Source organism: Branchiostoma floridae, chromosome 6, assembly GCF_000003815.2.
Source record: "Branchiostoma floridae strain S238N-H82 chromosome 6, Bfl_VNyyK, whole genome shotgun sequence".
In the NCBI taxonomy this organism is placed as follows: Eukaryota; Metazoa; Chordata; class Leptocardii; order Amphioxiformes; family Branchiostomatidae; genus Branchiostoma; species Branchiostoma floridae.
The window spans coordinates 16,422,743-16,433,978 of NC_049984.1; the positions used below are offsets into that span (position 1 = coordinate 16,422,743).

The 11,236-nt window shown below is 44.3% G+C and overlaps 1 protein-coding gene across 5 annotated transcripts in view; it reads left to right on the forward strand.

Annotated features, from left to right (window-relative positions):
• Positions 1 to 1,752: 1,752 nt before the first annotated feature.
• The window catches only part of LOC118417248 (protein-glutamine gamma-glutamyltransferase K-like), a 56,017-nt gene continuing 46,533 nt past the window's right edge, over positions 1,753 to 11,236 (forward strand). Inside the window, exon 1 of one of the 5 annotated variants that reach the window (XM_035822729.1) lies at positions 1,753 to 2,861. In XM_035822729.1, coding sequence (XP_035678622.1) covers positions 1,883 to 2,861 — 979 coding nt within the window. In that variant the 5' untranslated portion in view covers positions 1,753 to 1,882. Of the gene's footprint in view, positions 2,862 to 9,843; positions 10,084 to 11,236 lie in introns of those variants that run through there. The other 4 variants (XM_035822728.1, XM_035822727.1, XM_035822726.1 and 1 more) reach the window with 4 other exon arrangements.

Here is an 11,236-nt window from a genome sequence, read left to right on the forward strand (position 1 = left end):
AACAAGATGGGCAAAAAAAACAAGATGGCAAATGTTCAAAATAGACGTTGTATCAAGACTTAAAGTGACAAAATATGCCATCACAGCCAACAAGGCATTCTTTCCTGTATTTAAGAAGTGCACCAATGTAGTTAAAGTGACACTAGTATGGTAGACTAGTATCATTAACCATGTTGGCAACTACACTCATAGTTGTGACAATTTTACAACTATCTATCAAGTTGCACCTCTGCAACTACAGTCAATGCTACAGAGTCTCTAGTGTCAATTCTACATTCAATGATTAGGTTACAACACAACCTTTACCCATTTTCGTCTATCCGGCCTTCCCTTAAGAACAAAATAAATCTTGTTTTTCTGAAATCAGGCGAAAATAAATGAGCGCGCGGATGTCATCCATAAAATTTACTTGCTGTGGCCTTTGTATAAAACAAAAGCAGTTAACGTTAGTGTAGTACACATGAAGATAGGATTTGAAAGGGCCAATGGACGTCGGATACTCCACCAAGCAGATTTCTTTGTAGCTAAATGGACCGTTGTTTTAAGTATCGCCCATTCACAAGTTTTCACAGATACTAGTAGTTAGGTTCAAGTCTGGACCTGGACCTGAATTTTCTGTACCGGTACCCACCCCTATCGGCGGGTGTAGTCAACTTTCCAGGATGTTCCAATTTATGTTTCCCTTCACAGAAGGATAACATTTTCTCTTTGCTCCGTTTCTTTTCCCTCTTCTTCTTCATCTCCAAAGTCAATGACCTGTACCAGACGGCTGTCTCCATGGTTACTGGTAACGTAGCGACACCCTGTGGTGTTCGATTACATGTAGCAAGTGGCAGGACAGAGCTGGGGCTGGTCACCATACATACGGATGAGGCTGAGTTGAATAAAGAGGGCAGTTGTTGGACTAAACCATATGAACATTACCAGATTTTACATTTCTAGTTGTGACACAGGACCGCATGTTAGTTCTGGTGGTCCCTAACCCTATAAGTGTTGAAAGCTTCAAATACTGTTTCTCCATATACGGTATCAATATAGAAGCAGATTTGCCGTTTCCAAGTGACTACTACATTTACTGACACTATATATCCTATCGAAAAATTTGGCCATTAAGGTATAGAAAGCCTTAAGAAAGGTGTTCATTGAGCCTGGTCCAAGTTTAAGATTAGTGCATCGCTTTTATTCGTGTGTCCCTTACACTCACAGGATTTGCTTTTTATAAAGAGTATGGCCCACTGGGACTAGCAATTAGGGTCTTAAGGTTGCACAGCGTAATTCTGGAATTAGCATACGTATAGACACTACTTGTACTGCCAGTTTTCATAATCGCGACCACTCATTCTTCTTAGCTTATGCTGGTAGTCACACTGTCCATACGACGCACGACCTAAACTTTTTACACAATTTCAAAAGGGATCGTGGGGCTCTAGAGACACTGGAACAATAGATATCAATTATTCTTGGCTCAACAGTTTCCCTATTTTGACATTGCCTATTGCTTAAAAAATTGCCACGTCGCTGCCTCAGTCTAAGAGAAAAGCGCACGGACCTACAGAAAGAAGTGCAAAAAGCTCCCTCAAAAAGTGCCAGAAACAATGCCGGTCCCTACATCTGCTTGGAAATCATAGGTAATTACTCGCGTACAGGTAGTCTTCTGGGGTGTCATTGGTCATGCGTCATCTGCTATGCAGGCCTGAGGGAGGACCGATTTTCCACGCTTGGCGTGAACAATACAACACGGCAACCTTTTGTTACGTCCTCTTGAATAGACAGTCGAATCTACCTTTCCGACAACACCTGGGACGGTAACCGTCGTTTCTTAAGGATTTCTTAAGAGTTCTTAAGGCGTGAATCTTGGCTGAGAGACACCGAAGCAGCCACCATGTCTATCAGAATGCCAGACGGCACGCCTGTCGTGTTGAACAGTGGGACGGAGTCGGGAGGTGACGACGAAATGGCGGGAAGGGCCACACGTGCGGCGGGACGACACGCGCCCGGCGGCGGCACCAACTCAGCCTCGGACCGATCATCCAGGTACAACCGCCTGTCCGAACTCATGAAGGGGAAACGGGAAGCGGCAACGGCACATCAAGCACAGGGACCCGGCTACAATCGTGGTACCTACACAAGCCATACAACTACGAACAACAGTTACCAACCCGGTTCGTTCATGGCGGGCGGGGCCCAGGGAGGGTATATGGCGGGCTCCACTGGATTTTCCTCGGGTTATAGGTCGGCACCTTCAGGCGGTGGTTTCGGAGGCTACACGGGAGCCGCTGGAGGAAGGTTCCGTGCTGCCGACGTGTTCCCGTCGGTGTTCGGAGGGACCGGCGCCGCCGGAGGCTCGGGTTCAACGTACCCCCGTGCAGGAATGGGCGGAGGTTTCGGTGGTGGACACCACAGCGGCGGTCTTGGTGGCGGGCACGCCGGGTTCGCACCGCCCTCTGCAGCCGGATTTCAGGGTGGCTTTTCGGGAGGAGGAGGATTCGGACTAAACGACTTTTCATCCACGACAGACGGTCTCTTCGATCCCCACCGCCCCCAGAACTTCGGGCCGGGCGGGATCAGGATGGGGGATCCGCTGGACTTTGACGACCTCGACCCCCTGACCCCCGTCACCCCCGACATACCGACGCCTTCCTTCCCCGACCACCTCCGACGACAGCCCGCCAGTTTTACGGAGACCACCCGGACCTCCTACTTCGACAGGTTCAAAACCAGCGAGTCTTCATCCCCGAAAGAGTCGGTAACCCAGAACGGAGAGGACCACCTCTTCATCAGTAAGGCCTACATAGAGCTGGAGAGGGGAGGGCGGAAAAATCTGAACCCGATGGTCATCCAAGAGCCGCCATCTGAAGACGGTAAGTCCTTGTCACTATAGAGTGTTGTTGGTAGAGGCTGGAAAATGGAAACAGGTTTTAGCAGCTTTAGGCTTACGTCTCAGAAGGCAGAGAAAAGGTTTTGCAATCGCATAGATTTTAGTCAGGCGAGAAAGACATATATTGTATTTCTATGCTCAAGAATAGACACTTTACATATCTTATGTCTTCCGTCTAAGTGGCCATTCTCCAATGCGTAGATCCCATTTTAGCAAGAAGGTATAGGCAACGTGATGAACTATAGATGATTCCACATCAAATAAGGGGTTCAAGTCTCATCATGCTGACGCTCTTCAGCATCTTGTGGTTCTCGCTTCACATATATATAAAATATGAATATATTGCAATACAAACTACTACAGAATTCAACATCGCATGATGTTTTCTGGACAAATATATTTTGAAAAATCCCCTATGTTTAAACCAAACTATGTATACTGACTGTCCCTTGTTTCCTTATGAACTTTGTGACCCAAATGAAGTGGCGAGTTCCTTACAGAGCGCGTAACAATAAATATCACCTGGCCATTGAGTTGTCTTTATGAGTACCAAGTTGAAACTTTGATTATAAGTATATGTAGGTCCACATGAACACGTTTTTAGTAACTGTTTACTAGAAAATGTCCATCGTTATACATTATTCTTATATCTATCCTTACATCAGAAAGACTTAAAATCACTGTGCGTTGCGTCCTTTAAGCATCTCTAAAAGACCTAAAACCCGGCCTTCACAAGTCTCGACTGTACCTCTTCAATGGTACCTGAGCGGCATATTTATCGCCAAGGCTTCTATACTGTCTTTCATAGGGGTGTCATTACCAGGCGATCCCTCTTACAAAACCTTGACCTATTTCCAGTCGAGGAACAGTGGTTTTCTCTCAGGCTAAAGTAGTCTGGAATCCAGGCCTATCATAGCCGGTTTGCCGGACCAACTTTGCTACATGCAAGCATTTAGGTCGGAGAAGCTATTCTAAATGTGTAGCCCAAGGGGATCTGTGGCTAAATCTTCTTGGAGGTATGTTGCTCCATTGCTGCCAAGGTCATATGACCAGTACTTTTCAAATTCCTGTGAAAAAATTGTCATAACTACGTAATAGAAGCTTGAAAATGACTCAAATCTGGAGAAAAGACCTCTCTCTGTTCAAAAAGTTAACCCATTGGTCAATTGTGATGTTACATATCGTGAAGGAATAGGTATTGCCATTTATAATCATGTATAATGTTTCAACAAAGTATAGTTTAGAAAACTATCCCCAAAGTTACCTAACATGTTCTCAATGCATCCCGGCCCCTTTCAAAAACTAACGGCCCTAGAGTATGTCTTGCTTGTGTGTGTCCTGGAGAGAGTCTTGTATTCAGGCTATTACAACAGCTGGAGTCTCTTTTGTCCTCTCTGCAAATACGACGGTCGAAGGAGACACAAACTGGACTCGTCAGCTACTAGTGTCGAAGTTTTCTAACACCCCCGTCACATGTAGCGAAAATCGATCGGACGACGAGTCTGCGAGCTCTAAACTACAAGGAGGCATGACTCTGTTGCCGACGAAGACAGATTTTATCTGATTGTAAACAAAGACAGGTGTTTAAATTGATGTAGGCGTTTGAAAACTCCAGAGGATGATAACCATGAACAATGGGCCTTTGAATTCCGAAGCTACACTTTTAAATCACTAGAAACTGTATGGTTATAGCGATTATAACAAAAAGAAGGGAGTGAAGACAATACACTATACATTCCCATCAAGTGGAATAGAAGATTTGAATTTCGTTCCATACACAAAATTTCCAATGTCTCTCAATCGTCTTCATTGAAAAGTGTTACAGGCGCCAATACTTCACATGTGTACATACTTCTAGTTCTATGGTCTGCCACAATAACAAAAGCGACCTTTGACAAACTATCATATATACCACCGTCACATTTTGCCACAGGCGTTACCGAAACAATATGACATGGTTCGCTACACAAGTTAAATCTTAAATCGATACAGCGGTTAGCTTTTTAAGTATGGTCTTTCTGTAATTAGGCCTTTTCAGCTCTTAAAAGAAACAACACTTAAATTTCATAGCACACGTGTATACTTCTGGTAGATTAGGATAGAAAAGAGGCTGTGATTTTTCGTCACAACGAAGGTAGTGGCTGAAATGGGGACACATGTTTTTATAGGGGCAGCTTTGGGTTACTCGTAGCAGGAGTGGGGTGGGTCTGTGTGGTTATAAAGCTTTAGTTCCTTCTAAATCCTAGTTGGTTACATTCTTCGCCCATTTTTGGTATAGCTGCTCAACATGACAATGGATGTCCCTGTAGCTCAACTGGTAGCAGTCTCACAGTTGAGCCTCTCGGTTGAGGCTGCAGCGAATTTCACAAGGGACGTAAACTGGGGGTCGCGTGTTCGAGGAGGTACCTCGAGCATGTACAAGGGGGGGGGGGGGGTGCTAGCAACCGCTTCATGTAGAAATATACCCTGCTACAGAAACAGCAAGGAACCTGACTACAAGGTGAACAGCAGCAACCACCTCAGTTTGACACCACCGCCACTACCATCATAAAATGTATCTATTGTTAGCCCTAATATTATAATGCAAACTACATTATACATGTATCACATGGGGTCTATTTCAAGTGATCAAAGAAGTTTCTTTCACTCATATCGTATAAGGAAAACAGTTCATGCATGGACAGAGCACACAACTTAGGTCAGACGTTTACTAAAATGGCTGTTTGTATCAGATAACCATTGGTAAAACGCCAATTAGTTGTAGAGTTATTTACACAAGCACTTCGGCACTTATCAATGTGTAGGAATCATTTTCCCAATGTGAAATAATGCAGCGCTTTGTTATGGTTCCTTCATTCACATGTTTATCCTATAATACGAGCGTGAGCGAACTTTGCGATCTAAATTTGGTGTGTAAGTGTGCAAGTAATGCCTGATATTTTGATCTTTTGTTTACCGTCCGTAACTTGTCTACTCATGATAATTACACAGTTGACTGCACAACCACCCTCCCAGTCTACAAGACTGACCCAGACACAAACTTCTTTGATTTCGCATGGCTGTTACAGAGACATGTCATGAAATCTGTATAATTACAACATATCAACAGGTTACAGACTGTTTGCCGTATTTATAAGTATGTATGAATGCTTTGGTTTGATGGTGTTCTTGTGTAGCCGTCCGTCTGCAGTTGAATAGTAGTATTTCTTGTACGTGTTAAACTTCAAGCAAGTTTTCTTATTCCTGTTTTAAAAAATGTAATAACGTCTAGAATGGCTGCCGAATTTGCTAGTATTTGAAGTCATTGCACTCGCGCAGAGGAATAAATCACCGTGAAAGATGACGTATTGAGGACAACACATAAGTTACTGGTGCAACAGGTGGCATAAGGTCGCCCCAGAGCCGTTGTCGTACCCGTAGTTTCCGATAGATGTCGCTCATTCACAGTGCAGTAGTGCGGTTTGTTCGTGGATGGGTTTCAAGCGAGGCAGCTGTGACAGAACAGACAGTCTACCAGGATCTATGTCTGCGTGCCATGATTATGACATTGTCCTCTCTTCTGTATCTGTCTGTATCTGTATCTAAATTTATATAGCCGGTATAACCGCCGTTCGGCGTAACACACCAGCTTCGCAGGCACGCGGCGTGGCAGCTGCTGGTTATATTACACTCATCGATCCGTCACACCTAACTTTTGCACATCTATCTTCAAGCGTTCTTTAAACCTTTCCAGTGCAGATGCCTTTACTGTGCTTGGTACTAGTTTATAGACCCCACTTCGGTGCGACATAAATTGAATTCATGTAACCCTTGATTCCAAAATTGAAGTCTCGTACAATGATCTAAAAGTATGACTGTAAAAGTATTACTAAACTGACTGACGACTGAGAAGACAACAAAACACACCGAACGTAAAAAGGTATTCGTTTCTCATCTATGGAATTCATTGAGCGCTCTGTTAAGGTGGGTTCACACATGCGTATATATTTAAGTCCGTATGAGGCGCGCATGGGAGTATTTGCCTCCACCAGGCCCCACAGGTCGTCGGAAAAATAATAGAAATTGGACAAATGTAAACAGGTAACATGTTAGACGAGTTAGCTGGGTCGCTAACCGTACTTCTAGGTCAGCTAACTCATGTGTGGCATGTTATGTATCTATATTTGTTCAATTTGTACTATCTTTCCCGTGACCTGTGGAGCCTGGTAGAGACTAAGAGCTTCATACGCACCTCAAACGGACTTGAATATATACGCATGTGTGACCCCATCTAGATCTTTAGATCGCTCGGTCCCAGCAAGGTTACTTCGTCTTTTCAACTCTACTTTTAAGTTCAACAGGATGCATGGCGTGTTACACAGCACAGAAGCATGGAGCTCAAACATGACAGAGGCATGTAACCGTCTGACAGCTGAAATAAACATCCTTTTCGCTCTTGTGCGAAAAGATTCGGCGCTCCTTTCCCTAAGAGGAATCGTTTTCCTGTCTGATTCACGGGAAAATGTAGGAGGACAAATTTGTTGACGCCTTGTCCCGATATCAGGGACACAAACAAGGTCGAAGAGATCAGTCTTAAGAAATACCTCAGGTGTTACTAATCCCTAGCTTCTTTTCACGGGTAAGACAACTTGTTTGCGTTATGCCTTACTTTTGCAAAAGACAGATCCACCTGTAGAGCTAGTAATGGAAGACTTTTCAGAAACCGAACAAATCCTTTGTCACAACATCTATTTACATCTGTCCCTGTACCATGTCTTAAGATATAGTCGGTTGAAGTCCCTGTTTTCTTTGCCTTTTGGTCTGCCTTTCTAACTTGTAGCAACGTAACACAGAAGGCTATTGAGCACTATGGAGCAAAGTGTTGGGTTCAAAATCTAATAGTACGAAAAGTTTCCATATCTACTGCACTTTTGTATTGTGATGTCATCTTTTAACACTTTCCTTTCGGGATACATCCTGAACATTAGTAGCATGGTACCCACCCCTTTTGTACACACATGTAGTTGCCTATTGTAGGGGACTGAATCTAGTAGTATAAAAAAGGAATCTACAATAAGCTCTCTCACACTTCCAAGTACGCATGTGCAGCGACAGGAATTGTTGGTAATATGTCAAAGGTGAACGCCCCTCATAATTTAATTGTCAACAGTACTCGTCTCAATCTTTATATCGACTTGAATAAAACCGTGCTGGAATGATTTGTTTATGTCTCAGGGGCCCTCACCTTGGACAAATCACCCACAATTCCTGTCGCTGCACATGCGTACTCGGAAGTGTGAAAGAGCTTATACTAATGGCTAGAACATAGGGCTTGTACAGCTTTGTTCCGCCTGACCTCCAAGCTATCGTCGTGGAGCAAAAGTGGTCATAATGCCTGAAGTCATCACCTTGACTAGCGACAAGGTTCGCGTACTGAGAATCCATACATCTAAGGCAGCATGCCCATGACCAAGGTTATTCACACTTCATAAGCCTCACGTACAATGTAAGGTTTCCACCCCCGGTCCTCGGCCTTGTTGAAGACACGCCTACACATACCGACGTGGAAACGTTAGACCAGAGTTTTCACCGGAACATAACGGTGCAAATTAGCCGTGTTCTTGTTCTGATTGTATGTGTCACTTTAGCTTTGAGACTAAAATGTCATCAGTCTGGACCATTCTGAATGGGCAAGTACTGGGGGGTGGTGTGGGCGGTCAACGTTCACAAGCTTGAGAGAAGCGGGAATACAATCATTTGAAACAGACATGTATCATCAGATTTCAGTCACAACACGTATAGTTGGGAGAGATATAGGATTTTATATCAGAGTCAACTTTTGGCATATTTTGGCCTTTTTTTCAGTACAAGATAATTCACCATTTCCTACCTACAAACAGCTGGTTAAAAAAAAATCTAGTAAAACCGACCGATGCAATAACTGTAAGGAAAAACATACCATAGTACATTTATTTGTGTACTGTAAAGAGGTTAAAATTTTTTGGAAGCAATTCTGTCTTTGGTGGAGGAGCTATGAAAAGCAAGATATAGTGCTAGATGAAAAGTTGATTGTGTATGGTGTATGCTGCCATCGTACTGCCAGTGCCACACTTTTATATTATATTCTCTCGGCGAAATACTGTATATACCTATGTTATGTGAAAAACATGAAACCAAACTTTGCACATTTTAAGAACAGGGTGAATAATAGTATAGAAATAGCCTTGTAAGGTGATACAGTCTGATCACAACTACTTTTATGTATTATAATGTTATGTGATTGTTATGTGAATGTAATGTTATGTAAATGTTAATAAAGGTTCAAAATTTAAAAAAAAATATATATATATATTTTGGCCTTTGTTATGACTAGCTTGAGCACAACCGTGTCCATTGACTTTTCGACGTTTATGTTTGTCGTGTGTGTTTACAACACGGAATATGATCTTAAGGCACGCAACCTAAACTTAAAGAAAATAACGGGCTGTTGAAAGAATAGTCTGTGTAACACAAACTCCCTGTCCAGGGCTGTAACTGGCCCCTCCCCGCTAGGGGGCCGGCGGATGTTTGGCGGGCTGCTATAAGCGAGATAGGCTATTGAAAGAAGGTGTGTAAATGGGCGTTTGCCGTCAGGATGTTGCCACGCCCCCGCACTGGCGTACAGACCGGGTCAGTTTACCTGCAGGACAATTGAATCCAATGTAGGCATCTAAACCTAGGGTGGTGCATCCGCTTTACCCAGAAGAGTCGTCATGCATACTTTTTGTTGGGTCTATGGCCTGTGATTTGGGTATAAAACTGCACCCAATGTAGGCATCTAAACCTAGGGTGGCGCATCCGCTTTACCTAAACTTAAAGAAAATAACGGGCTGTTGAAAGAAAATGCTCCCTTGACATCATCCGGATGTAACAGACCGTGTAGATTTCTTGCAAGTCTCTGCGCATGACCAGTCCTTGCCCCCGCCAAACGCAAAGGAAGAGACTCAAGCAGTGTCAAACTGTCCTGATCTCTCAACTCACCATGCCGCCGGTTCCACGAAACACCGGCCGCGTCCTGGGGCGGTGGCGAAGCAGCCCGTGGCTGGATAATGCTGGGATGGGGGTAGGCACTGCTGTGTCAGGGACGCTGGGGTGGCTGTGGGGGCTGGTGTCGCGGACCTGGGGCCCTGCCGGTCCCGCCGAACCCCCTCCTCCAAGACCGATCATTTCCCTACCCGAGATTGAAGGTTAGTTCTGTCCTTGTACCTATAGAAGGCAACCATGTATAGCTTCCACCAGGCTTTCCTACGGGGGTACGGGGTTCGTAGAATTCGGCGAAAAAAATCGGTAAATTGGTCAGGGGAGTCAGTCAGCGTAAACGCCAAGGCAAATGCTTCCCCTCTGGTCGGTCAAACCGTCTAGTAGTAAAACTCCCCTGACAAATTATTCTCCCTATAACAGCCAGAGTAGTCTAGTCAGACTGGTAAAACTAAACATTGTCCACGTTTTAGGGAGTCTACTCTATCTTCCTACCTTGTCCCTTGACCTCAATGTCGTTAGAGGGACACGGTAGACATGAGGTTATATCCATGCTCGTCTTTCTCTCGCCAGTACAGCTAGTCCTTTCAGCAGGGATTCAATGACAATGTGGAAACCATAGGATGAGTACACACACACGGTGTTGTGTCTAAGATCACGGGGCTCCGCCTATCTGACACCTGTAATACTCCTTTGTCTACTCAGTGGAGCACGGCAGCTAGAAGTATCAGGTGTACATTCTCAGAAAATTTTGCTTTTCGCCGAAAACAGTGCCGAGTAGGGTTTCCTGATTTCTGCATGGTCCAGTGAGGCTAAGTGTGCAGGTGTGGAACTTGCACACTTGTGGAAATACACGTGTGGAAATACTGTCAGATATTGTGTACAATCGCGAGTACAAAGTAACGATACGCAATCGTTGCCGTAGCGGCCATTGCTATTACTGCCCCTCCCTGTCATCTTTATGACTTTATGTAGCCAGACTGAATGTCGTTTTCTGTCCCTTGACCCACTTCTTCGTCACGTATCCGTACAAAAGTAGTGTCGTTGGAAGTCACGACCAATCGTCAGATTTTTGGACAGTGAACACAAGTTTACGATCGACAGACTGTAAATATAGGAGGGTCAGCATGTTTCATTCCATCCGTTTTACCTCCATGAAGGTGGACTTACTGTTTGGGGCCGGGTCTGCATTATGTGTGTGAGTATATCCCAAGAACCGCTGGATGGATTGCGATGTTTTTTGTTACCAGATGAGTAGATAGGGTGATGTTGATGGTGTAGGTAAATTTTGGGCCTCCTGGCTGCTGATCTTGGTACTGCAGCAGCATTTTGTTCCATTTTTTGGTCCTATACGTGCTGTGG